This window comes from Rattus norvegicus, chromosome 1 (assembly GCF_021556685.1).
Source record: "Rattus norvegicus strain SHRSP/BbbUtx chromosome 1, alternate assembly SHRSP_T2T, whole genome shotgun sequence".
Lineage (NCBI taxonomy): Eukaryota > Metazoa > Chordata > Mammalia > Rodentia > Muridae > Rattus > Rattus norvegicus.
Genome location: NC_141534.1, coordinates 269653393 through 269681131, shown reverse-complemented (window position 1 = coordinate 269681131; position 27739 = coordinate 269653393). Strand labels below are relative to the sequence as shown.

The window sequence follows — 27739 nt, the reverse complement described above, 5'->3', positions numbered from 1 at the left end:
CAGGTGATGATGTTAGCTGTCCTACTCTATCAAGGTCCCCCTTATTCCCTTGAGACAGGATCTCTCATGGAGTCACTGTTTTCTCTGGACTGGCTGGCCAGAAAGCTTCAGTGATCTCTGCTCACTACAGCACGTGGATTACAGGCCCATATGTGCCCACCCCAGGTTTTTAGTGTGGGTGCTAACAATCCAAACTCAGGTCCTCATCCTTGTGCCCCTAAGGTTCTTACCCACTAAGCCATTCCCACAATTCCTAGCGTCAGCCTTACCATGCAAAGTCCCCTCCTATGGCTGCAATCCAGGCAATCTGAACCTGAGAAAGACTCCAACCCTGGCCTGCGCTGGGGCTGCCCGGAGTACTGCCTGTGCAGGGCAGGCAGTGTTCCCTCACCGTCTCACCTTTGCTGACCCTTCTTCTCATATAGCTCTTTCCAAAGCCCTTGTATTTCGAGAGCTTTCCCCCATTCGCTTATTTATTTGTTTACTAGCAGGCATCCCTTTCCAGTGTCGATGCAGCTGGATGTTCGCCTCTTCTGAGCTGGCTAATCAGAATCTAGAGCGCCTGCTTGCCGTGCCAGCTCTGTTTCCTCCTGTGCTGGATCACATTTTCCTGTGGAAATCCCAGCCTCCCGCAGTTTCCAAGTATGAGGCTCGGAGCAGACTGTTTTAGATGTGGGATCCTGGGCAAGGTGTTCACCTCTTCTTGTTTGGGTTTCCTGTAAAGTCTGCGTTCTGTAAAACAAGAACAGGGACCAGTACCCACTGGCATTTGTGGGAAGGTCTGTCTGTGATTGGCACACCAGGACAGTACACGGTCTGGAACACAGTATATGTTCAGTAAATGTCACCTGTAATAGCGATTTACTGATGTTCTTTGTGTGTGTGTGTGTGTGTGTGTGTGTGTGTGTGTGTGTGTGTGTGTTACAGGGTGCATGTGCATGTGTGTACAAGTGTATGGAGGTCAAAGGGCATCTTCAGTTGTCATATGTTCCTCAGGAACTGGCCCACCTTCTTTTAGAGACCAGGTCTCTGGTTTTTACCTGGAATTCACAGAGGTTCTCCCATGCTGGTACAAGTTCAGGCCAGATCCTATGAACCTGCACACACCACACACATATATACACACATACAAATGAAATGGAGAAGCCACCAGGTGGCTGGGCTTGTGCATCATTCCAGCTGCGAATCCAGCTGTGAGCACTTCCCTCTGATTGGCAGCAGTCAGAGCAAATGGCTTCATGTACCGAGATATCAAGGTTACTGGAATCCTGTTTTACCACCTTTAGGTGCTCTTTATGTTCTGTGGGACATGTGACCCCAGCTATGCAGTACCCATGTCCTTAAATTTGACAGAAGTTTCCTCACAAGAGAATCTTCAGTACTGTGAAGATTGCCTCTTGCCTCCTGAATGCTGCTTTATCACTAGCTGAACTAATGTGTCTGAAATTGCAGTTCCCAAGATGCCCAATATAGTCTCCCTGACCCCCTTTTTTTTCGCAGTTTTTGAGCAGAATTGGTCAGCAGAGATATAGAAAAGGAAACCTTTGACCCTTCCACACTATCTTAGAAACTCAGACCTATGTTAGAACCTGAGGTGTCCTGGTCTGGACCTTGTCAGTCAGGTTGGATTTGGAGAGGTGGGACAGAGAAGAGGCATTTTAAACAGGGTATATGAACCATGCAGAGACCTTGGAGGATACCTCTGTGAGATCAGGAAGTGGTCCTCAAGCTCAGCTCAGGAGAGCTTTGTGTGTTAATCCCACTACATAACATTCAAGTGCTTGCTCTCTGGAGTGGAGGCTACCTGTGTTCAAAACTCCTCAGCTGATGGAGTTCCGTTTTAGAAATCGCAGAGGCCAGTGTTACTGATGCCAGCAGAGAACCTTGAACTTGTCACATTGTGACCTGGAGAGCCGGTGCCGATTTCTCTATAGTTGTTTTGTTTTTGTTCTTTTAAACATAATTACTTTTAAAAAATTAGAATACAGGAATTGAGACAATGTAGCAATCTCCATACCTAACACCATTTCCCTTGCTATCGATATGTAAGTATAATTCATTTGTTATAATAAGCCAGACCGTGTTCCTAACAGCCTTAACTAAAGCCCATGTTTCTTAGTGTTTTTAATTTTAATTTCTTTGAAACTTATAATTATATCATTTTCCCCTTTTTTCTCTCGCTCTCTAATTAAGGGTCTCTTTCTCTTTTTTATTGTTTCTTTAATATAAACATATAAATACAGTCTGCTGTACTTATAATAATAATAATACTGTATATAATAATACAGTGCTATTTATATGTAAATGATTCCAGGGATGACCCCTTGGTATTGGATAATCAGTTAGGGGGCTCATGCCTGGGGAAGATTTTCCCCCGCCTCCCCCACACCCACCCCTGACCCCAAAGATTGAGGAAGACAGTGACATGGATGTTTCTCAGTATCTCATATAATCCAGAGTATATGTAACATACCCAAGTCCTGACCCAGGGCCAGGGTCTTTCCTACCCTGGAGCAATCTCACTTCACACGTCCTAGCTTCATGTCTGTCTCTGAGAGGGATAAGTGTGAGCAAGGTGAGATTGGTGGGTTGTGGCTTTGATTGAAGGGCTGCAGGCAGGCTCTGGAATGAGACCTCTCTGCCTAAGGGCACCAGAGGTTGCTGGGGCCTCAGGGTCATGCTTCCCAATCTCATGCCCGCGCTGGAGCTTCAGAGGTGTGGCTGGGCCACTTTATGTGACCGTGAATTAGCTTGATTAGCTTGCAGTAGGCAGCGCTGTCTGAGGGGCCAAAGCCTCTCCAAACGTTGGTACTATGACCTGGAGAAATCTATACTCACGTTCTTTTGTTTCATTGTTATTCCGAAAGCATGCGGTTGCGCTTTCAGAGTTCCCTGCACTTCTCCTAAGATGAAACACACACACACACACACACACACACACACACGCACGCACGCACGCACGCACGCACGCACGCGCACACACACACACACCTTCAGGGTAAATCATTGACCACTAGAAACAGTGGAAAGAGTTGGGAAGCCTTAGGCAAAGGGCACAGAAATGTGAGCTCTTTATTCCTCAGTTTCCCCATTAGTAGAAGAAGCAGAGAGCACCCAGGCCCTGATGGAGTCATAAGAGCAAGTGAGCGCAGCTCTGATGTTGCAGACTCAGTGAGTGCAGCTCTGATGTTGTAGACTCAGTGAGTGCAGCTCTGATGCTGCAGACTCAGTGAGTGCAGTTCTGATGCTGTAGACTCAGTGAGTGCAGTTCTGATGTTGTAGACTCAGTGAGTGCAGTTCTGATGTTATAGACTAGGTGAGTGCAGTTCTGATGTTATAGACTAGGTGAGTGCAGTTCTGATGTTGCAGACTCAGTGAGTGCAGCTCCAATGTTGCAGACTCAGTGAGTGCAGCTCCGATGCTGCAGACTCAGTGAGTGCAGCTCTGATGCTGCAGACTCAGTGAGTGCAGTTCTGATGTTGTAGACTCAGTGAGTGCAGCTCTGATGCTATAGACTCAGTGAGTGCAGCTCTGATGTTGCAGACTCAGTGAGTGCAGCTCCAATGTTGCAGACTCAGTGAGTGCAGTTCTGATGTTGTAGACTCAGTGAGTGCAGTTCTGATGTTGTAGACTCAGTGAGTGCAGCTCTGATGTTATAGACTAGGTGAGTGCAGCTCTGATGTTGCAGACTCAGTGAGTGCAGCTCTGATGCTGCAGGCTCAGTGAGTGCAGCACCCATGTGAGCCTGCTGCAGGCATCTCAACACATTTCAGTGTTCACTGCAGCAACAAACACTGCCATGCACTTGGTAATAACCAAGCCGCCAAAGACAGCCATATAAAACGAATCTCTCTGCTCACCTTGTAAAAAAAGAAGGGAGACTGTTTGTCTACATTGATTTAATTAGGATAAGACACACACTGATTTTGTCCTGTTATGTGTGTGTATATGTATGTGTGTGTGTATGTATGTGTTGTGTGTGTCTCTCTCTCTGTGTATGTGTGTATATGTATGTGTGTGTGTTTATCTGTGTGTATGTGTCTGTGTGTCTCTCTCTGTGTATGTGTGTGTATATCTGTGTGTCTCTCTCTGTGTGTATATGTCTGTGTGTGTCTGTGTGTCTGAGTATCTGTGTGTGTGCATGTGTGCGTGTCTGCTTGTGTGTGTCTGTGTGTGTCTGAATATATGTATATGTGTCTATGTGTCTATGTGTGTATCTGTGTGGGTTTGTACATGTGTGGGTTTGTGTGTGTATGAGTGTGTGTGTACCTGTGTGGGTTTGTGTGTGTATGAGTGTGTGTGTACCTGTGTGGGTTTGTGTGCGTGTGTGCATGTGTGTGTGTGTGTGTGTGTGTGTGTGTGTGTGTGTGTGTGTGTACACATGAGCTCAGGCTGCCAGATGAAGAAAAGGCAAGTAGTCTGTTACCTCTGGTTGAAGGTGAAAGTCCTCTCCAGGCATGGAAACCTTCAGGTGTAACACCACATCTTTCCAAAGGGAAATGTTTACAGAATGCAGATAATGGTCCCTGCTCTCACCCGGGGGCAGTTGCCAGCATTTGAGCTGGCCCCTTATCACACAGAAAAGCTGAGAATGGTAGATCTTCCTTCTGTTCTTGTGAGTCAGCCTGGCTGGCTGGCTTAGCAATATGAAATTGAGAGTCACGAGAATCTCGTGGTTTCTTAGGCAGAGACTCACCTTCTGTTTAAGGGATGCCCTGTGTTCTGTTGTTTCTGGAGAGGATGGGCCTGCTGGTTGTAGTGGTACACACCTGTAGGACATGCTGAACAGGGAGGTCTTGAGGTCTGTAAATCCTAACTTTTTAGCAGACCTGCGTAATGAGCATGCTAGCATTCAGGCTGTGATGGCTCGGTGGTTAAGACCCATACTGGTCTTGGAGAAACCTGAGTTTGGGTTCCCAGTAACCATGTGATGCATCCCATAACCACCTGTAATGCTCCAGGGACCCATTCTTTTCTCCTGACCTGCATGGACACTTCCCTCACATACCAAGCCCACACATTACTACACACACAATTAAAAATAAAAGCAAAATCACTTTTCAGGAAAAATGCTAAAGTTCTTCATCTGGAGTATGTGTAGGAATTGCTTGAGAAATTTGCTAGAAGGTAATTACTGACCCCCATACCCAGGCAAATATTGGGGATTTTTTTAATTAAACAAAGACACAGGGATTTATGATTCTACGGTCGGCACAGTTACCTTGGTGATAGCCAGGATCCTGGGCCCACTAGAGATATACACTGTCATACATGTCGTAAATGTATGTCATACACTGACATACACATACACTGTCACATATGTGTCATAAATGTATGTGATATGCTGATATACATGAGTCATAAATGTATCTCATACACTGACATACACATAAACTGTCAGTGTTCTCTCTAAAAGACAAACCCTAGTTTTTACTTGTGGAACTGCACATAAAATTGGCTGAGTATCTTAGAACAATTTCCTGTCTGATCCTAACAGTCTGGGAGGATCGTAGCAGGTGCAGAAGGGACTCAGTGTGGTCCTCTGCACTCACACTGGGCTGCACTCACACTGGCTGCTCTCACACTGGCTGCTCTCACACTGGCTGCACTCACACTGGCTGCACTCACACTAGCTGCTGCTCTGAGTGGGCGCTCAGCATCTCCGATGCCCGATTTCCCCATCCACCAAATGGGAGCCCTATTGTTCATCCCACTGCCAGGCAAGGGTGGTGCAACTGGAATAAATGACGAGTGTAAGAACCATGCCCGGTATTAGACAGGTACCCGGTGACGATAGCGTTTCTCATTGACAGGAGTTAACTGGAGGAGAATGAGCAGGTGCTACTGAGAGAGCCTTCCTTTCAGTGCCAGTGTGAATAGATTCTTGACTTTGTTGGACATGGCTCTCTGAGATCGCAATAGCACGCAGACCCCCTCCCTCATTTGTGTTGTAAATATGAATTTGAAGGTAAATACAGGTTTTCACGAGAGATCTTATCTGGTAGATAAAGGAATGCGGGTGGCTGGTGATGCTGGGTTCCCTGCTTCTTGGCATTCTTGGGATCCAGGCGACAGTGCCTCCGGGCACACGAGTCACATGTGTAGCCCGAAACCACACCTGCTCCCGATCAAAACCTCACAAGAACCTTGTCTTTAGAGAACGGGACCAGAAACTGGTTGTTTGCACTGTTCTTGCCCAAACCCTTTTCAGCATGAGATTGGGGTAGGGGTGGGGAGGGGGTGTTCTTTACAGAACTTTGGGCCATTATCCATGCCGCAGCACACATCCAGCTTCTGGCTCTAAGGTCCTTTCTACCTTGGGTCTTAGCTGTCTCACGTTGGCTGCCCAGTAGAGTTTTCCTACTTGACAAACTTTTACAAAATGTCTTTGGTCTCTGTGTTGGTTGATCAAGTGTAGATACCCTAGTGAGTCATATAGACTCTAAGGCTCTTCAGTGGACCGGGAAGTGACTAGCAGTGAAACATTTGACATTCTACAGCCAGGTAAACTGCAGAGGCACAAGCCTCCGTGGTTGGCTAAAACCAGGTATTGCACAGTTCAGGCTGTGCACTGTACTTTGAGACCAGGACAGCAACATTCACTTTGATTTCCTGAAAACCGTGCCCTGCGTCAGAGAGGATCTCTGCGAGCCCCTCATATGCACTCAACCTAGTCCAGTCTCCCTTGACCAACAGGCAAGTAAGCAGGTCTTGTGCAGAGGGATCCAGGCTTCCCAGAGCAATATTATTTTTAAATTGTTTGCTCATAGTGTGTGTGAGGATCTGAGACTCTCACAGTGGGCACCCAGTGAGTCCCCAAGTTAAGACAGAAAACACCCTCTGATGGTGGCAGAGAGACGCTGTCCCACACAGCCTAAGTAGTTACCAGTGCAAGAGCATTCTGCTCTGAGAGGGGAGCTGGGACGTGAAAGTGTTAGGGAAGAAACCGAACAAACCGTATGGAATGGTCTCTGTCCGTTAGGAACCATTGATTTACAGTGAGCTAGGTCAGCCAAAAGGTGTCACAGTCACTGACTGCAAAATACTGAACGAAACAAGATTGTACTGACCCAGTGCGCAGTCCTTGAAAAGTGGAAGCAAAAGGCAGAAATAGCACGATCCAAATGAACAAGCACATACGTCCCCAGAGAACTGTTAAGGATGTGCCCCCAGCAGACTGTTCAGGCTGCCATTGACCCGCATCTGTGGGTCCATTGTGGGGTACAGTATCTGTGTTCAGTTCATGCTCATTGAATGGCCGAGTGTTCATCTCCCCACTCTCATGGCCAATAAGGTCCACGGAGGGTTGGTGGGGGAGGGGGGCAGTGTTAGGAAGTTCCCAACTATCAGGAGGCATATCAACTTTACTTAGGGTGACTCAAGGCTTATAAAGTTTGGGGGAGACCGAGGGTAAAAACATCCAGGATAAGCAAAGGTCATTGGTTGAGAGCTTAGGGCACCAAAAGGCCTTATTAGCATGGGGAAGCATTTCAGGAATCTCAGGTGCTAGCTGAACTGGTTTTATCAGGAGAAAGGAAACGGATCCCATAATCTAACTGAGTCTACCTGACAGTCCTCAGGTAGAGGCTTGAGGAAGGGGGTGCCTAAGGATTCCCCAGACAAGGTCAGAGAAAGAGAAGCCCCCCCCCCTGCTAATGACCGGAGTCTCCCACATTGTGCCAAGCCCAGAGGCTGTCTGGTTATGGTGGACTTTGACCTTAATTAGCAGCGTTTTCCCACAGCCCGGTGGCTCGTCTGCCACTAGGTGGTGGGGATAGTCACACATCCCTGTACAGATGGTTTTCTAGTAGTACTCCCTTCTCAACCAGATCATTTTCTGTTTCCTTCCAGTGGCCCACCCTCAGGACCCTCACCACTCATCAGAGAAGCCTGTCATTCACTGCCATAAGTGCGGGGAGCCATGCAAGGGCGAAGTTCTCCGTGTTCAGACCAAGCATTTCCACATCAAATGCTTCACCTGCAAAGGTACGGTACCTCCAGTGTCCTGCTCAGTGGTACCTGGCCTCTGAATGTCACTCCAGACCCTCAAATAATGTCCAAATGCTTTAACAAGTCCTTAACCCATTCACCTCCCATTTAGGAGGAGATTCGACGTTAGGGGAACAGTAGACCCTTACAAGGCAAAGTCTTAGAGCGTTCATTGAGGTCCTGATCCTGGGGGGAGGGGCTCTGTAGAAATACATTGAAAATGGAGTTGTGAAACATTGTGTCTCCTTTTTTTTTTTTTCCTTTGAAGGAAGCAATTCCTAGTAAAATAACTTTGTTATCCACTGTTTACTGAAGGACTAGAAAACTTTTAACACGAGGTACACAGGGCTGGAGAGGTGGCTCAGTGGTTAGGAGCCCTTGCTGTTCTTGCAGAGGACCCAGGTCGGTTCCCAGCACCCACGCAAGGGCTCTAACAACCATCCATAGCTCCAGTTCCACGAGGTATGGCGACACCCACGTTTGGCCTCAGTGAACACATGATGCATAGGCTTCTTCATATACACACATGTGGACAAGCATTCATACATGCACGATTTAAAAAACACAAAAACCTTGTGTGTATGTGCTCATGCATGCCGAAAAATTGAAAAGTTAACCCTTCATTCAGAAGAGCAGCTCCCATCTACAGGAGACCAACTTTCAGAGCCATGTCCTGCCGCTCATGAAGGTTGACTAGTTAGTCTGGACTCTCCGGAATACCGTGTCAGTGCACTTCAGGGCTGGCAGGAGAGGAGAGCGTTGGTGTATATTTTGAGGAACAGGTCACCAGAGTTCTGGAAGTGTCTGGGTGCTTGGGATGTGCCTATGTGCAGTGTAGGAGAGGAGCTCGGGCCTCTGAGCCTGCTCCCTGGTTTCACTTCGCACCCGGTGCTCTTCGCCTTGTCCCTGGACACCAGGCATCTTAGGTGTAGACTCTCTCTCCATGGCTACCTAGGCCACTTGTCCAAGGCCCAGAGGCTCCCTGGTGGTTGATAAGCACCTGGTAACCATTAGGTATGTGAAAGAGGAGGGTGCTTTCCTGGACTCTTTGTCAGTCGCTTCTCCCATTGCATGTAAGCTTTCTGGGAGAAAAGCTACAAAGACGAGACAGAAGGAGGGGTGGGGTGGGGGTTAGCTCCATCCACTAAGCTCAGTGCTAAGGAGGAGTGGGCGGGGTTAGCTTCATCCACTAAGCTCAGTGCTGAGGAGTGGGCGGGGTTAGCTCCATCCACTAAGCTCAGGGCTGAGTGTATGCAATGGCTGGCCCATGACTACGTTATTACAATCAAGTTCTGATAAATGTCTAGAGTATAAGTGCTCTTGCCACAGGAAGGAACTGCATGGCCTCACCAGCTAAATATATTTAAAAGAAGTGTTCTAATGTACATAATATATACTATATATGTACATATATATATTATGTGTGCATATAGTACATAACATATATGTAATATGTATATAATATACATAATATATATGCTATATAATGTGTATGTATCATGTTCTATGTAGTATATATTATATGTAATATAAATAAAATATACATATTATATACAAATGTACATATTATATACTGGGATTTTTTGATCCTTCTTTTAAAGAGAGTCCTCTGGAATAAGTGTGGCCAGCTGGAGTGTTTAGTCATAGTATTACTCAGGGCTCTCTAGAGTCACAGAACTTAAAGGGTAGTCTCTATATAGTAAGGGAATTTGTTTGTTGATGACTTACAGTCTGTAGTCAATTCCCCAACAATGGTCAGCAGCAGCTGTGAATGGAAGTCCAAGGATCTAGCAGTGGCTCAGTCCCACAAGGCAGGTAGGTGAAGAAGAATCTTCCTTCTTCCAATGTCCCTATGTAGGTTTCCAGCAGAAGGTGTGGCCCAGATAAAGGTGTGTACCACCACACCTGGGTCTGGAACTTGCTTTGTCCCAGATGACCTTGAACTCAGAGATCTCCTTGCCTTAGTCTCCTGGGATTCATAGCCACTACCACTATGCCTCAAGAGCTCCATGCCAAGATCCAGATCAGAAACTCGTGTCTCCCAGCCTCAAGATAGAATCAAAGGTGAGCCTTCCAATTCTGGATTGTAGTTCATTCCAGATATCGTCAAGTCGACAACCAGGAATAGCCACTACAGACATCCCACACCGATCCTCAGGAAGCATGGCTCATTCCCAGGGTGCCAAGTATACAGCTGTATTGAGTCTTGACATGTTGGTAAGCAATGTGCTCTCAGGCAAGTCACAGGTCTCTCTGTGACCAGGACCAACAAACATACTAGACCGTGTGCTATTACGTCACCTCAGATCTGACGTTTGTGTGGGTCTTACCCTGGTAACCATAGATACACGGTGCAGAATCTAGAGGAGCTGGGCCCCATACACAGGCTCCACACACGGCGTGTCTGAGGGCTGGTTTCTGGTTCTACCTGATTTGGGTAACTCGGTGTCAGCATTTTTGTAATTCGGCTTTCTGCTCACGAATCTCCAGACAGCTGGCTCATGACATAGATAAGACATGAAATAGATACAACCTGTAAGTGATGGCAGCAGGCATCTGTCTGATCCCTCCAGTGAACTTTGAAAGATTCAGAGATACAGTGCCCTGTCCTCTGATGAACCTGTGGTTAACTCATTTCCTGGTTTAAGTCCAATGACTGAGTTTAGCTTCTTTATGTCGGAAATGTGTTCCTCGTACCTTGTTTCATGCTGTAAATGCGTTCCTGAAGTGGTGCACGCTCTCCTTAGGCTGAATCTTGATGCGTCTTAGGAACCTGGCAGTTTAACCTAGAGTTGCTAAAGCAAAGAAAGTCACCTCCTCCTGTCAGTCTGTCTTCTTACAGGGAGTCTGCCAGTGTGACTGTCCCGTCCCAGCCCTCAGGGTTAATCTTTTACTGCTGGAGGTGGTTGAAACTCCCATAGGAAGGATCCCATGTAGCAGATCCCTGTAGGGGATCCCTGGCATCCCAAAGACTCTAGAGATCAGTCTTCAAAGCTGCATGTGCAACTCAAAAGGTTTTAATAGCTGTGTTAGAAAGGTGAAAAGACCGTTCAATTTTCATAATGTAGTTCATTTAGCTGTATGTGTCAAAATACTATTTTAATTAGCACAACATTTGAGCTGTCGGCTTTTCTCTCTCTCTAGTTCTCAACACATGTCAATTTGGACTCTTCCTATTGTGGGTGCTCAAACCTGGGGATGGCGGCCGCCATCTTGGACAGCACAATCCCCTGAGGCTTGCACTCTTGTGCTCTCTCATTCCAAGTTCTTAGATCTGTAGGAAAGCTAAGCGTCGCTTCACCCCACATTGCATTCCTCTGTTTCCCTGACGCCACTGGCCCCAGGCAGCTGGGGGTTTTGTTGTTGTTTTGTGTTTTGTTGCTGTTTGTTTTTAATCAGATTTTACTATGTATCTGGAGAAATGGGGGGAGGTTATAGTGTAAATGGTGGTGCAGGTGACGGCCACCTTCAGGCCATCTCCAGTCCAGTGAGCTTCTCATTAACCAGGGTCTGTCTTCTACCTCTTCACCCTTTCCTCTCTTCTCTTCTCTTTCTCTTATAATTTAAACATTATTTTATGCATATGGGTGTTTTGCCTGCACGCATGTCTGCGTGCCACATGCACGCAGTGTCCACAGAGGCCAGGAGAGGGCATTGGATTCCCCGGAACTGGAGTTACAGACTGTTGTGAGCCATCACGTGGGTACTAGGTTTTGAACCCAGGTCCTCTGGAAGACAAACCAGTGTGTCACCCACCAAGCCATTTCTCCTTCCCACCTCCTTTCGTTTTTCATTTAAAAGACTGCGTTTTTAGAGCAATTTTAGATTTATGGAAACAAAGAAATAGTCTATACGCGCAGGGCTATTTTTCCATTGGCTGCCATTTTCATAGGATTTAACCCTCCACCGAGATGCCCCTTCAACCTGTCAGATTGGGATGAGGGTCTGTAGATGGCCACAGTGCCCACCTCAGGACAACTGTTCTCTTCCTTACCCACCTGCCCTGACTGCAGCTGAGTCCTCACACGTGGCTTATGTCTTCCAGTTACAGCTGGAGACTGGTGCTGTTCAGACAGCTAGTGAGTGAGCCAGTGTCTTGGGATGGAAGACTGGGGCCAGAGCCCGTGCCAGAGAAGCTGTTGTCAAAAGCAGTTCAGTGCCGACTGTGAACTCTCCCTGCTGTGCCCTCACCTTCTACTATGATACCGTCGTGCACTTGTGCACACATGAGCACACTCTACCTACAGAGCTTTATTTCCTGAGTGTGGTCAAGGATGTTTTCTGTGATTAGAAAGGACTAAGATTTCCTGTGGCAGAGAAAAGACAAAATGAATGATTTTTGCTTTAAAAACTGGTCTTGAAAAAAGAAAGAGGACACTGGACATCTTGCATGAGAGCCAAGCAAATTACAATGAGAGAGAGAGAGAGAGAGAGAGAGAGAGAGAGAGAGAGAGAGAGAGAGAAGAGAGAAAGAACACTAGCTGTTAGGGTCAGAGAGAACACAGAGGGAGGAGCTGACATTTTAAGCTAAGTCCCAGAGACTGACTGGAACCAGATTTGGCCAAGAGTTTGGTTCTCTTAGTCTTCAGGGTAGCTACCAGATTTGTTTTTTGCTTTGTTTTGTTTGTTTTTTGTTTTTTTTTTTTGGTGTTGTTGTTGTTGTTGTTGTTGTTGTTGTTGTTGTTCTAAATGCTTTAGAATTTTCTGGTATGTTAAAAAAATAAATCTAGGGTATTTCCCTTAAAACATCCAAGAGAAACAATACTCGCCTTGAGAACTAATATATTAAAGTATTAAACAAAAATATCTACTACATGACGGAAGTGAAAACTCATAGGTAAAAGATAGACGTGCCCCACACTGACACATCTGTCCCTTCTTAGAAGTCATTCCTTCCAGAGAAGCAAGCTGCACAAATGCCGGCAAGTCCACACACCCAAGTGGAGGTGAATGCCCTGAAGGAGTTTTGAGGTTTCTGATTCTCCTGGAGACACTGGATACCACCCTTGGGAGCAATGCAGGGTGAGATGGAAACAATGTATCACTACAACAGTATCACAGAACAAATAGAATGTGAAGGGGGTCATTGAAACTACCACACCCCAGGAACAACATCACAAAATGAACCAAACAACTGCTTTCTGTTGCAGAACGATTGTTGACAGGTAACAGAAAAAAGGGAAAGTTACCCTCGAGGTTGACCAAAGCTCTTGCGTCTACCACAGCTGACTCCCCAAGGCAATGCTAACCTACAACACAAAGTACAAATGAACAGGGTCAGGAACTGTGTAGTTCATTGGTCCATTGGTGAATGCTGTGAGTTAAATAGCCTGTTATTGACGTTTATCATGTGCTTTTTACGAAGAGCACCCTCTGATTGAGTCTAGGCAGTGACTTCCAAGAAGAAACATAGAAGTGTCCATTTGTCCCTATTCACCGAGCCACCACCTGCCTGGCAGAGGTAGCTGACAGGAACTTAGGGGGATGCATGCTCTTGGGCTGTCCTTGCTACTTCTAAGACTTTGCCCTGTGCTCACACGGGCACTGATCTTGTGCCAGCCTGTGGTTCCATGGAAGACTGGTAAGATCCAGTCACGTGGAAGCAGTTAACCCCCAACCCCTGCCCAGAGCGGAGCCCAGGATTTTAATACCTACTTGGAAGAATCCTAGGCATTCAGACACAAGTGAGAAGGCAGGAGGAGACAGGGCACAGGGACAGTATATGAATGAGCTCTCTTACCATAGCCCCAATTCATGCTATTGTTTTCCCTAGGAAATTACAGGCCTGAGTGTTTGAAGTTTTGCCTTTCATAGCCTGTAACAGTGATCTTAGCAAGTAAACGCAATGCAAATCTTTTAAAATATTCAGTTTTAAGATAAGTGTTCATATTTCCCCTTCAATACCTTTAATAATGGTGCATGTACTCTGTACCATTTGTAATACGGATGAATGAAATGTTTATAGTTAAATGATATCTTAATTACAGGCCATTATTTCTACACTGTTACATCTAAGAGACTAAGTCTTGATTGCAGTAAATGTTTGGGAGTGGGGGAAGGAAGCCGTTGTTTGTTTGGCTTTTCTGTTTCCCAGCGTGACATTTTTACACAGTGAGAAAATTATTATCCTTATTTTTCCAATCCACCTAACGTCATGAAGCCAGGGTTCTTCACCACAGAGAAATATATTTTAAGACTCCACAGGAGCGGTGTCGCCATGCAAATTTAATTATACCATTTAATATTCCTTTTTAATATTCTTAGTATCTTTTCCCCAGCTTGTTTCTACGTAGGAAGGTGACCCTGGCATTTGATTTATGGCTCTGCGATGCACACTTGCCTTTGCAAACAATTGATTTCCAACAGCGTTGTGGACCTGGGGTTGTAGCTCAGTAGGGTGCTTATTCAGCATTTACAGAGCCCAGGGTTCAGTCCCAAGTGCTGGACACACACATGGTGGTGCCACTTGGCTGGTAATCCCAGGATTACACTCAGGATGCAGAGGCAGGGGCAATCACAGGTTCAAGGTTATCCTCAGCCATATAGTAAGTTTGAAGCTAGCCTGGACTACATGAGGCTCTTTCTCCAAAAATTACAAATTAAGACCTTAAGTAAATATCAGTAGTGAGTGACTGGCCAAAAGTAGTTGTACTGGGGTGACCCTGGACAAGTTTGGAGAGATGGAGCTGGAGTCGAGGTTTAGTAGTCTACACCGTCACCTTGTAGCTATGGCAGTACAAATGCCATCAAGCATTCTTCTGGCAGATTTTACTTAGAGCTGCTGAAGATTTGGGAGTCGTTTGACAGAATCATGCAGGAGCTAACTGAACTTTGGGCATTCCCCTCCGTTCTGTTTGTTCAGAGCAAGTGTTTTAGATTTTCTTTTTCTTTTTTACTATTGTGTATGTTTGTGGGAGCATATACCACATGCATGCATTACCCATGGAGGTCAGAAGAGGGCGCCAGGTATCCCCGGAGCTGGAGTTACAGGTGACTGCGAATCACCTGATGTGAGTGAGTGCTGGGAACCAAACTTCTGGAAGAGCAGCAAGCGCTCTTAGCCACTGAGCCAAGTCTGCAGCCCCAGAGCAAGGGTCCTATGTCTAGTCAAGTATTGTCGAGAAAGACAGCAAAAATCAGATACTTTGATAAGATCTCCTAAGACCTTAAAACTTTTTGCCCATGTTTAAGTACAAGCTGAGACCAAACATTCTGACAAAATATAAGTAGGGGAGGAAAGGGTTATTCCGCTCACACTTCCATTTTGTCAGTCACTGAAGGAAGTCAGGACAGGAACTCAAGCAGGGCAGGAACCTGGAGGCAGGAGCTGATACAGAGTTCACGGAGGGGAGCTGCTTACTGGGTTGCTCAGCCTGCTCTCTTATAGAACCCAGGACCACCAGCCCAGGGATGGCACCACCCACAATGGGCTGAGCCCTCTCCCATCAGTCACTAATTAAGAAAATGCCTTTCAGCTGAATCTTATGGGGGGGCATTTTCTCAACTAAGGCTCCCTCCTCTCAGATGCAGAATTTAGGCTTGAGATGGCTTGCCAGGGGGAAGACATGAACATGCTTGACCAGGGTACCCAAGCGTGGCTGTGAATTCTCAATGCATCAAGAGCAGCAAGGACACAGAATTCCCTCCCGTCTGACCACCAAGACATCCCAGTCCCATTATGTGGGCACTGGCTGCAAGGAGCTCTCAGAAAAGAGGCAGTCTGATCTTGGGTTGCACAAGCACAGTTCGTTGAACAAACAGACACACCATGGTCCTGTGAGACTGTAAGGACAATTGATCCTCTGCCATTTGGGGAAGAAAGATAAGCCTATATTTGTTTTAGGACAAATGTGACTTCATCCTTGCCAGGAAGAATCCAGCTTATCTGAGGTGAATATCACGGAGCCGGCCGCAGATGTGGCTCCAAGTCCAGCTGTAGAGCTCCGCAGACCACAGCTGCCACCGAGAGCTTGCATCACTCACACTGCCACACGCTCCTCGAATGGCCCCTTACAGTAGTTTGTCCCTTTGTAGTGGTTTGGTAGAAAATGATGCTGATAAACCCAGCAAGGTTTTCCTGGGGACATTGTTATGGTGACAAGTCAAGATGGCTGCAGCCCTGTGATTCAGAGTCAATCACTCGTCCTTCGTGAGTTCAGGGTGGAACACCGCAATCAAGTGATTAGCGATGATGAAAACTTGACCTACTCTAGCGGCACTTATGAACGCTGATCATAAACAGTAACATTTATTTATTCAACAAACAACTGAGTGCTCAGCTGCTCAAAGATAAATTCTACACGATTGAGTTAGACATATAAATTAAGACTCGTCTGTACCTCCGTAGGGCTGTTAATCAGAAATTCAAATGATCCTGCAGTTACAAGTTAACCACAGTGGTGGGTAAAATCAAGGGGCAACAACTGGAGGTTTAGGAGAGACAAGCGCACAGCACTAAGGCTATAGGGAATGTCTTCTTATGACAAAAGCAACTTGGAGGAGAAAGGGTTTATTTTAGCTCCAAACTAGAGGTAGCTGGTCACATCTGGTTCACAATCGGGAAACAGTGGAATGGATACATTTTACATCAACCTGGTCCTGAGGCTGTGGGAACAAAAGGCGAAAGGTTATGACTTAGAAGTGAAGCCTTTGAGCTGCAGAGGGGTGGAATCGCAGAGTGGGTGGAGGGGTAAACCTGTCGGAATCATCGGAAAGGGGCCTCTGAGCATGCCCTTGGGGGACTGTCTTAATTGCATCTCCGAGACCAGAAGGGCCAGCCCAGGGTGGATGGCACTATCTCTTGGATCCCCCTGACTCTATACAGTGGGAAAGAGAACGGAGAAGCAGATTTATTCATTCATCCTCTCTGGAAGAGAAACGGACAGAGGCCAGAGGCTTTGTGTGTTCGTGGCAAGGGGAAGAACAGGGGAAGAAAGCTCTTCCGTCCACTGCCACCCCCAGGGTGGGCAGTTTGAGCTGCAAAGAAAAACCCCACATTGGCTTTGTTATTCCAAAGAGCAGATTTACCAGTTGTTTCGTTTTTAACTAAAAATCACTTCATTTTTTGCATAAGGAAGCCTGACAATATTGACACCAGACACCTTCACACCCTGGCCACATGAAATATTGACAGAGCAGATCAGGCAACCCTTCTGGGCTACAGAGGGTTAAAGAGGGCTATAGTAGGCCACTCTTCTTGTCTCCACTCAGTACCTGACAAGAAGAGCTAAGGACCTTCATAGCCAGGGAAGGTAACAGGAGGCAGCTGCTTATAGTATCCACAGAGACCAAAGAAAGGGGCTCAGACTATGCACCCTCAAGGCCCTGGAAACTCACTTCCTCCAGCAGAGCCCTACCTCCTGAAGGTCCCACAGTCTTAGAAAACACCGCCAGCAGCTGGCAGACGAGAGTCCACATAGTTTCACACTCAACGGCAACAGCTGCATAAGGTACAGAAGCCCAGGAAAACTGGGGGTCTGGCAGGAAGCAAGACGATAATAAGTAGACCCAGGGTGGGGATTGGGGCAGGAGCAGGGGAGTGAGAGGCGCGTTCTCTCAGTCTGTCCAGAGCTTGGGGATCCATGGATGAGGCTAAGGAGGGGACAAGAGATCTCCATAAGGCACCAATGATCCAGCAGACTCAACCCTCCAGCACCAGAAAGAGGGAACGCACTTGCTCAGTGTGAGCAGGAGGCAGCTGCCTTGGTAAAGGCAGTGAGCAGAGAAGACAGAGGTGGGGCCATGGATGAGAAAGATAGCCGTTCTGGCACCGAGTTTCTAATAAGAGTGAAAGAAGCCATAATGTTCTTCTTATTCAAAAATGGCATCTTGGGATCTGTAAGGTGGCTCAGTGTCTAAGGGCACTTGCCAGGAGGCATGAGAACCTGGGTTAGATTCTCAGGAACCTCGTGGTGGAAGGACAGGATCAACTCCTGAAAGATGTCCTTTGATCTCTACGCGAATGCTGTGATATTACACACACACACACACACACACACACACTCAGACACACAGACACACAATCAGACACACATACACAGAGACACACACACAAATATATACACAAACACACACAGAGACCCACGACACACAGAGACACACACAGACACACAGACACACAGACACACACCACACCACACACACACACACAGATACACACTCAGACACACAGACACACAATGAGACACACACACACAGAGACCCACACACACAGACACATACACTCAGAGACACACACAGACACACACACACAGAAATACACTCAGACACACAGACACACACTCAGACAACACACATATATACATGGACAAACACACACACACACACACAGACCCACAGACCCACATACACACTCAGACACACACACACACACAGAGACACACAGACACACAGACACACACACAGAGACATATACACTCAGAGACACATACAGATACACACATTAAATAAATGTAATAAAAATGAAAACTTAAAAGATGGCACTTTTGAGTGGCTTTATTTTTTTCTGAAGGAATAGAGCTAGTTTTCTGTGTTATTTTTAGTTCTGTCGTTTGAGATTTCTGAGCACTGATTGTCTGTGGAAGATGTCAGATCGTGTGAGCGCTTCTCCTGGGGTAGTATTGGCAGACATCCTCTCACAAAATTGCATTTGAGTAGGCAGTTGCCACTTGACTATGTGCTAGAGGGTGTGAAAAATGGTATTTTTGATAGCTTAAAAAAAATCTTCTGCTCCTTTTTTCTGTAATGTCCAATCTCTCAGGAGAGTCTGTCTCATCCAACATTCCTTCGGAGGGGCTGGAGAGATGGCTCAGTGAATAAGAATGCTTCCTCCATCAGCATGAGGGCCTGAGTTCAGATCCTACCACCTACAGAAAAGCACTAGATATGGCCCTGTGTGGTTGTAGCTGTGTGGGCTAATGTTTTGTCAACTTGACCCCAGCTAGGGTCATTTGGGAAGGAAGACACTTCACTGAGAAAGTGTTACCCTAGAGTTGTCCTGTAGGTGGATCTTCGTTGTCTTGACTAATGATGGCTGTCAGAGGCCCAACCCCAACTGCTGTGGAGGCTGTGTGGGGCTAGGGCATCCTCAGGGGTGGAAGAATGAAATGCAGGGAGGACTAGCTGGACTAGATTTAAGTGTTGGTGCTGAGGAAGGGCTAGAGGATCAGATGGCCAAGCAGAGCCGGAGTCTCACTCTTCCAGTATAAATTTGGAGGAGCTCTTTGGGAGATCTGATAGACAGATGTCATGGATCTGTGTCTGCAGGGTCAGTTCATGGACACACATGGAACTTTCTCTGCAGCCTTCTTCTTGGTGCATGGGATTTTAGAGGAGGCAGAGATGTGACAGCTCAGTCTGGGGCAGGGGGGAGAGAGAGAGACCTAATGACATCTACATGCCCCAAATCCGAAAGTGTGGCCTACTGTGAGATTTAAATCCCAGTCATAAGCAAGGCTGGTCATTTTAAGCATAGACAGCTATACCCTCTCCCTCTCTCTCTCCCTCTCTCTCCCTCTCCCTCTCTCCCTGCCCCTCCCCCTGTCCCCTTTTCCCTTTCCTTCTCCCTCTCCCTCCCCTTACCCTCCCCTCTTCCTTCTCCCCTGCCCCTTTCTCCCTCTCCCTCCTTCCCTATTCCCCTTTCTCCCTCCCCCTCTCCCTCCCCTTACCCACCCCTCTCCCTCCTCTCCCTGCCCCTTTCTCCTTCTCCCTCTCTTTCCTCCCCATCCCTCTTTCTCCCTCCCCTGTCTCCCTCCCCTCACCCTCTCCTCTCCCTCCTCCCCATATCCCTTTCTCCCTTCCCCTCCTTTTCCCTCCCCTTAACCTTTCCTATCCCTCTTCCCCATTCCCCTTTCTCCCTCCTCCCTCTCCCTCCCCTTACCCTCTCCTACCCCTCCCCCCACCCCCTTCCCCTTTCTCCATCTCCTCTCCCCATTACCCTTTCCCACCCCTTCTCTTCCCCTCTTCCACCTTCCCCTTTCTCCCTCTCCTCCTCCCCTCTCCCTCCCTGCCTTTCTCCCTCTCCTCTCTTCTCCCTCTCTCCTCCCTCTCCTTCCTTGTACTTCCTGTGCTCGTTTTTTTAACCCTAAAGCCCTGTGTTCCGGTCATCTATGCAATGATAAAAGACCTCCATACTTGTTTTTTTCATATTCTGGGTGATACCTTTGTTTCCTGAGCTGCTTGTAAGCAATTTTGTCTGCATGTGAAATTCTACGAATTCTAAAATACTATGCTGCCAACGCTTTCACTAATAAACAGATTCCGAAAGCTTCCTTTCTAACCAAGACTCTTATGATCATATAGTCAAACTCTGAATTAACTGGAATCCCCAAAAGCATTGCTTTGGGGCCCATTTTCCATCTGGTTGGCCTTGTAAGTATCGTCTCACCCAGAAGTGATCGCTGATTTTGGTGTGCATTTAGAAGTCAGTGAAGAGCGATGACAGTCCGTTTTTGAGGCTTGCCTTTTGAGTCCGAGCATTTTTCGCAGAAGTTATTTCTGGCAGAGGCTGCCCCCGCACATCATTGTTGGTGAGCGCTCTTCAGCTATTTTGAGCTCTGAGCTACAGCGATAGCCCTTGTGAGAGAGCTACCTTTTGTGGTGGCTTCAAGCTCTCTGCTCTGCATTTCAGTCCAGAAACGGATTGAGTCAGTCTGACACTGATTGAACTCTGAGTGCTCAGGAAGACTGAAGGCCACTGTTACCATCTTGATAAAAACCTGTGAGGAAAAGAATAAGAAAGAAAGGTTTGAAAGAAGTCACTGGAGGGACTGGGGAGATGATCCTGAGGCTTAAGAGCTCGGTTGCAGAAGCACAAGGGCCGGCATTGAACCCTCAGCACACCCATGACCATGAGCGGACACTGTGAAGGCAGAGACAGGAGCATTGTAGAGGATGCCGGCTGCCAGCCTAGCTAAGGGCTTAGCAAGAGACCATGTCTCAAAGGAGTAAGACGGAGGGCCACGGGGCAGGATGCCCGGCATCTTCCTCTGGTCTCTGACATATATGCTCATGGGCACTCCACAGTCATGCACTGAGGGAAGAGGGGTCAAGAAGCATACAAAATGCAGAGAGCCAGAGAGCTCAGGCTCTAACCTCAACATGGGGAAAGTATCGTTTCCAGAAGCATAAAGCCTACGGGCTCATAAAGGAAAGGGGACAGTCCCCGCACACCCCTGCCCCACACAGGCAAGCTTTTAAACTAAAGGGTAACCTAGGCTGTACGCCCTGCTCCAGGTGGAAAAGCTCAGGAAAGCCCCTCATGCCTGTGGGTTCTACCCCACCCGGACTCCCACCCCTCCACCACCGCGACTCCCCCACCTCCGCGCACCCAGTACTGGGTATTGAACCTAAGGCCCTGTGTATCCTAGGCAAGGGTTCAACCAAGCTGCTCCCCAGTGCTTGGGTCCTGTGGCAGGCAGACTGCCAACAGGATACTAGACAGCCAGCGCCTTCCCTAGAAGAAGAGAGAAGCCTGAAAGGCGGCTGGTCCCCATTAAAGTCCGTAAGGATCGTGTTTCCTGGGTCTTCTCGAGAACTGGCCCGCTTGCAGATTAGGGGTGGTCCCCAGCTGCAGATGGAGGAAGGGTCTCCCACCTGACGGCCCAGGACCCGCCTTGAGGCAGGTTTACGGCTTACTCTTTGAGCATTGACCGGCAGATGGACCATCTCAGGGATAGATTTGTGGAATCAAATGGAGCTGCTGCACTAAGAAGGCCTAGGGCGCTTCCACAGCCCCGCCCCCACCACTGAAGCCAGGCTCTGCTCTCCCCACCCCCTCCCTGATCCAACACCTCTCCGCGATCTGCTCTCCCCACCCCGCTCCGAACTGACGCCTCTCTGTGATCCGACGCCTCCACACTCTGTTCCCCTCCTGTTCCACGGTATTTTTACTGCCCAAGCAGCATTTGTTCCGTTGTTATTTTAAGATTTAGGCTTTTTTTAAAATGTGCTTGTTACTAATTTCACAACTTTCATATAAAAATTTCTTGGATGTACATATCCCCCACTTAACCAGTAAATTTACTCAGAGGTTTGTAGAGTAGATTCCATCAACAGGGCGCAGGGCTGTGTGTAGCCAGACCTTAGTGATGGGGAAACAGGGCAGGATTCAGCAGGACTCTGAGTGAGGAACTTTAACAATTGATCCCAGGAGGGAAGGCAGTGAGCTTTTGTGCTGGCAGCCCGGGCTTTTAATGAGCAGACTCTGTGATTTTCCTAGGAAGTATGTTAAAGTTAGGGAAATGTACACGTCTCCGTCTGAATTCAGCCTCACCAGGTATTTAATGACCCACCATGTAGATGTAAGACATTTGCTTTGTGCTCTCACTTAAAGGTACTCAAGGTCTTTTAAGAACAAAATATTTAGGGGGCTGGAGAGATGGCTCAGAGGTTAAGAGCTCTGGGTCCTCTTCCAGAGGTTCAATTCCCAGCAACCACATGGTGGCTCATAAACATCTACAGTGAGATCTAGTGCCCTCTTCTGGCTCTCTAACGAGATCTGGTGCCCTCTTCTGGCCTGCAGGTATACATGCAGGCAGAACTCTATACATAATAAATACATAAATCTTTAGAACAAAACAAAATATTTTTTTAAAAAAATTTTAAGGTCTGATGAGATGATTCAGCAGGTAAAGGCACCTAGGGTTTGAGCTTCAGTGTCCGGTGGAAGGAGAGAATTGTCGACCACTATACATGCCAGGGTGTGTGCCTACAGATGCACATAAAATAAACAAAACTGTAATAATGGGATTGGAGAGATGGCCCGGCAGTGGGAGAGCATTTGATGCTCCCCCAGAGGATTCCTGTTTAGTTCCCATGGTTCCCAGCGTCCATGTCAGGAGGTTTACCATCGCCTGTAACTCCAGATCCAGGGGGCCAGGTTCCCTCTTCTGGCATCTGTGGGCACCCACACACTTTGTCATGTACAGACATGCAAACACATGCATATATGCAGACACACATGCACATACTTGACATGCATGCACACACACGCTTGTGCATACACACATACAAATTAAAATAATAAAGTAATTAAAACATTTTACAATTCTTCTGAAATGTGTTCAATATTCCCCTTCAGATGCTTTGGGTAAAAAGAGCTGAGTCAGGGTCGGAGTGTAATGTCTACAGCTGTCCTACAAACCCAGGATGAGTGTGTCAAGGATATATACTATTCCTTCGTGAGGGCTCCTGCGGCATGGTAAAGCTGTTTGCAGGAAAACTCAAGGCACGGGACTGTGGACCCTCCAGAGAGACTGTCAAAGATGGCTGCAGGGGAGGGAAAGCTGGACAGGCTGCCATGGGGTGATAAGACCACGTGATAGTTGTCTTAATTGCCCTTGGACAGAGCAGGCACCAGAATTCAGAGTCTGGGCCTTCAGTCAAAGGTAAAGAGCTTGTCAAACCACATCTCGTTTCTGGATCATGAAATGACCCCATGAGCTGCTACCTAAAGCCCACGTTGACCCTGGAATAATGTGACTTCTTTCTTCCTTGCGATCAAGGTTTGGCATGACGTTTGAAGTAATGTCTAGGTCCAGCTGCATGGGTTCCCCCCCCCCCCATTCATTACCTGGTGCGTGTGCCACAAATCCCTGCCCGTTAAAAAGAAATACTATCTTATTATCTAAACCACCATAAATAATCCTACAGTTGTTGGATAATGTGACTTGGCTTTGAATTTCACAGAAAAGCCAGGTCAGATCACAACGCAGCACGGTTTGTCATCTCTCAACTGTGTTGCAAAATCATGTTGTCGGCCTGCTAGGTTCGTGAACTTAGAGTTTAATTAAAGAGAACGTGTGCCAATCCCACAAAACCACTTTCAGACAGAGAAGCCCACACAGAGGCACCCTTGGGGGAGGGGGCAGTAAGCAGAAAGGACTTCTAAAAGGTGTTCCCTTTGAAGGGACCCTGTGGTCTGCATTGGCATGAAGCTCCCCCTTGGTCTTGTCATAGGGAATCTGTGATTTTTATTCCCAGCCCAGATGACAGGATGAGGACAAAGGGAGCAGCTAGTCCACCATTTGCCCCTTCTCAGAGCTACGAGGAGTTCGAAGGAACAAATGAGTCATGCAAACCGGTGACGACTCCTGGGAGTGGAACCGGTGGGAACTTGCCAAGTATGGGGCAGAATTCAGCTTAATTACACTGTGCCCTCCTGTGTATTCTACTAGACGCGGAGATTAATAAAGACTCTTGGCCATAAAGCGCTCTGGCGTCTTCAAGGTGAGGTGCACACCTACTGAAATTACTGAAGAAGGCTTTCTGAGTGTCCCATGGTGACCCTACCCACCCCCAAGGATTGCTTCTGCTCTAAGAACCTGAGGTCAGCACTAGGCTGGTCCACAAGCTCCCGGCATGATGCTCTTGGTAAAGAGGAAGCCAGTGTGAGAACCGGAGATGCAGAAAGAGATATCGACGGTGGTTATAGGAGGAGACAGCCGTTCTGAGAACATGGTCGGAGCATTCATTATTTATAGGGTGATTGGTTGTTTCCAGCAGATGGTCACTCGGTTTTAAGGACAGTGTCAGAGCCGTGGGGTGTTGGTCTATTCGGAAAGCTTGTGCATGGTTTCTGTATCATCTTGACTCTCAAGAGTTGAACTAGGGGGGTTGGGGATTTAGCTCAGTGGTAAAGCACTTGCCTAGCAAGCACAAGTTCGGTCCCCAGCTCCGAAAAAAAAAAGAAAAGAAAAAAAAAAGAGTTGAACTAGGGCTGGAGAGATGGCTCAGTGGTTAAGAGCACTGACTGCTCTTCCCGAGGTCCTGAGTTCAAATCCTAGCAACCACATGGTGGCTCACAACCATCTGTAATGGGATCTGATGCCCTCTTCTGGTATGTCTGAAGACAGCTACAATGAACTTACATATAATCGAATCTTTTTTAAAAAAAAAGAGAGTTCTAACTAATGGAGGAGGGGTAACTTAGGTCATGATCTTACCAAGTTAACCCTTCGTTAGACAGAAGCTTCTCAACCTTCTTCTACTCTAAACCCCTTAGCACCTGTGGAATTTGTATGCTATTCTGGGTGGGTAAATGTCTAAGACAAGCCTGTCATTCAGACATTTACTGATAACAAATCATGAAGAAATATGTTTTAAAAGAGTTTTGTTATACATATAATTTTTCAATTTATTAAGGTCTAAAGTGGAGTTTTATACTGCTAGGATAGTGTGCTTGCTTATTTTTTTTAAACATAAAGAATACTGGCTGAATAATTGAACTGCAGGACAAAATGGATCTTCGATGTTTCTCAGATGCCGGCAATATTTTGATTTTATAACCATCCACGCTGAGAATGCCACCTTGCATAAATACATATACAAAATGGCAGAAGAAGTGTGTTTAAAGTCACTTCAGAAATTATTGGGGTTGGGGATTTAGCTCAGCGGTAGAGCGCTTGCCTAGCGAGCGCAAGGCCCTGGGTTCGGTCCCCAGCTCCGGAAAAAAAAAAAAAGAAATTATTGGAAATTCTGTCCTAATTTCAAGCTGAACCTTGCTTAATGATTACTTTTCTGTGTGTGTGGAAAGCAAGTCAGCAGCTGAGTCGGAAATTTTTAAAATCAAAGACTCTAAAGCAGTTTGGTCCAAAATATACTCTTCTGATACCCACGTGCCAAGCAATGGCAGTAGGAAAATCTCCTTGTTTTCCACTATTAAATCGTCATCATTGCATGGACCCTAAAAACAAGCAAGCAAACAGAAAAGAAACACTGCAATTCATAACACGCAGCAGTTGTGAACCCGAGAGGAACAACACACACTTGCACTGAGTGGCCGATGGCGCGCAAACAGTACAAAGTGCATATATGTGTATATTTCCTTCAGACTCACGGCTATTGGTGAAGTCTTACACTGCACTGTGGGTGACTGCCACCTCCAATTCACTGCACTTGGTTCTAAATTCGTTTTTGCCCCTTACATGTTCAGGAACTGTGTGTGTGTGTGTGTGTGCGCGCGCGCATGTGTGTGCATGTATGTGTGTGCATGTATGTGTGTGCATGTGTGTGTGTGTGTGTGTGTGTGTGTGTGTGTGTGTGTGTGTGTGTGGAATGTGTGGAGTGTGAGTTTTCCAAGACAGGGTTTCTGTCCTGGAACTCACTCTGTAGACCAGGCTGGCTTTGAACTTAGAGATCCCCGAGCCTCTGCCTAACCTCCCTTGGCAGCCACACCCTCAGTTCTATGACCAGACTCATTTAAGAGCCTGTGTGTTAGAATATTGCTGAGTCATGGAAACTAACCCGTGTTCTTGCCAATCCCCAGGAGAGCCGTTTAGTGATCGAGCTCACTTTTCTCCCACCCCACCTGAGGGTCTGCTCTAGCTGCTTATGAGAAGGATCAGGAAGGGTCCTAGATGCCTCACCTGAGGCTGCCCTTCCCTGGGTGGGAGCCCCTACCCTTGGAATACAGAGGCTAAGGCTGCAGAGTCCTGGACTTAGTTGTAGCCTCCCTGGCGTACCGCAGGAGATGGTCTTTATCAGGGGTTGCTCTAGGCTTGATTTGTGGACAAGTTGTGACCTGCTTGAGTTTGTCAGAACATGCAGAATAGGCCAGGCTCCTGGCAACCCTGTTTCCTACACTGTCCCTGTCATCCACAGCTGTCTGGTTTGGAAAGGGATGCTAAGATCCAGACCCAGCAAAGCGTCCCTTTTTGCATGTCCTGAGATCACAGGTGACAATTCTGTGTTGGACTTGTCCCTTCCCTTCCTTCCCTTCCTTCCCTTCCTGGCTTGCTCATTCTCCCGTCCCATATGTTACATCACACGGTCAGCATATCCGATATCCCGCACAAAGAGACAGCAAGCCTCGACTGCCTTGTTGCTTTGGGGAAAGATTTCCATTGTGTGGGGGAAAAAAAATGGTCACTGGAAACTTCAGCTGTCGCTGCTGCTATAGTAGGAACCTATTACTCAGCGATCTTGGCCCAAATCAGGTGGCTGTGTGGGCAAGCAGTGGGCACCTTTCCTAACAGCACTGCCAGGGACACCTTAGTCAGCATCCAAGAGAGCCCAAATGGGCATATCTTTCCATCACAGACTGAATGATTGTTTCTGAATCTTAGATACCACTGAAACATAGCCAGTGGATTCTACTTGTATGAGATATTGCATGGCTCCCATGGGAGGAGGGGGGCAGGGGAAAAAGCAGAGCCCAATAATAAATGGCTCTTTGTGCCCGTCCACTCCCTGTCCCCAAACTGTTGAGAGCACAGTGAGCCACCAGCGTCTGGCAGCAGGCAAACGTTGCCCAGAGATTTAGCAGGCGATGACCAGTTGTTAACTTGTCTTTCTACAGTGTGTGGCTGCGACCTGGCCCAGGGAGGCTTCTTCATAAAGAACGGGGACTATCTGTGTACCCTGGACTACCAGAGGATGTATGGGACACGGTGCCATGGCTGTGGGGAGTTCGTGGAGGGCGAGGTGGTAACTGCCTTGGGCAAGACCTACCACCCCAACTGCTTCGCCTGTACCATCTGCAAGTAAGTAGCCATCTTTCCCAAGCCTCTCTCCAACAGACAAATGCTGGCTTCAGCATCCAAGGCTTTGATGGCCTCCTCTGGTCCTGAACAGTACAGAGTCTTAAAATAGCTCCCTCCCAACACGTCTCTTCCTGATTCTTGGTCTCTTCCTGCCTGGTTATGCTTTGGTTAAAGTGCAGTGTAACCAGAAAGCGTCATCTATATCCCCCAGGAAGCCTTGTGGCGGTTTGTAAGTGTCTGTATCTCAAGCCTGAGGGGACCTGGACCCT

General features: G+C 47.3%; 1 protein-coding gene across 49 annotated transcripts in view; it reads left to right on the top strand.

Moving 5' to 3' along the window:
• Ablim1 (actin-binding LIM protein 1) overlaps positions 1-27739 on the top strand; it is a 296678-nt gene that overhangs the window by 143511 nt on the left and 125428 nt on the right. For all 49 annotated transcript variants that reach the window (XR_015621691.1, XR_015621685.1, XR_015621674.1 and 46 more), the window contains 2 exon segments: positions 7852-7986; positions 27287-27470. Coding sequence is in view for 42 of the 49 variants with exons in the window: in NM_001395154.1 (NP_001382083.1) it covers positions 7852-7986; positions 27287-27470 (319 nt within the window). In the remaining 7 variants the exon portion in view is untranslated.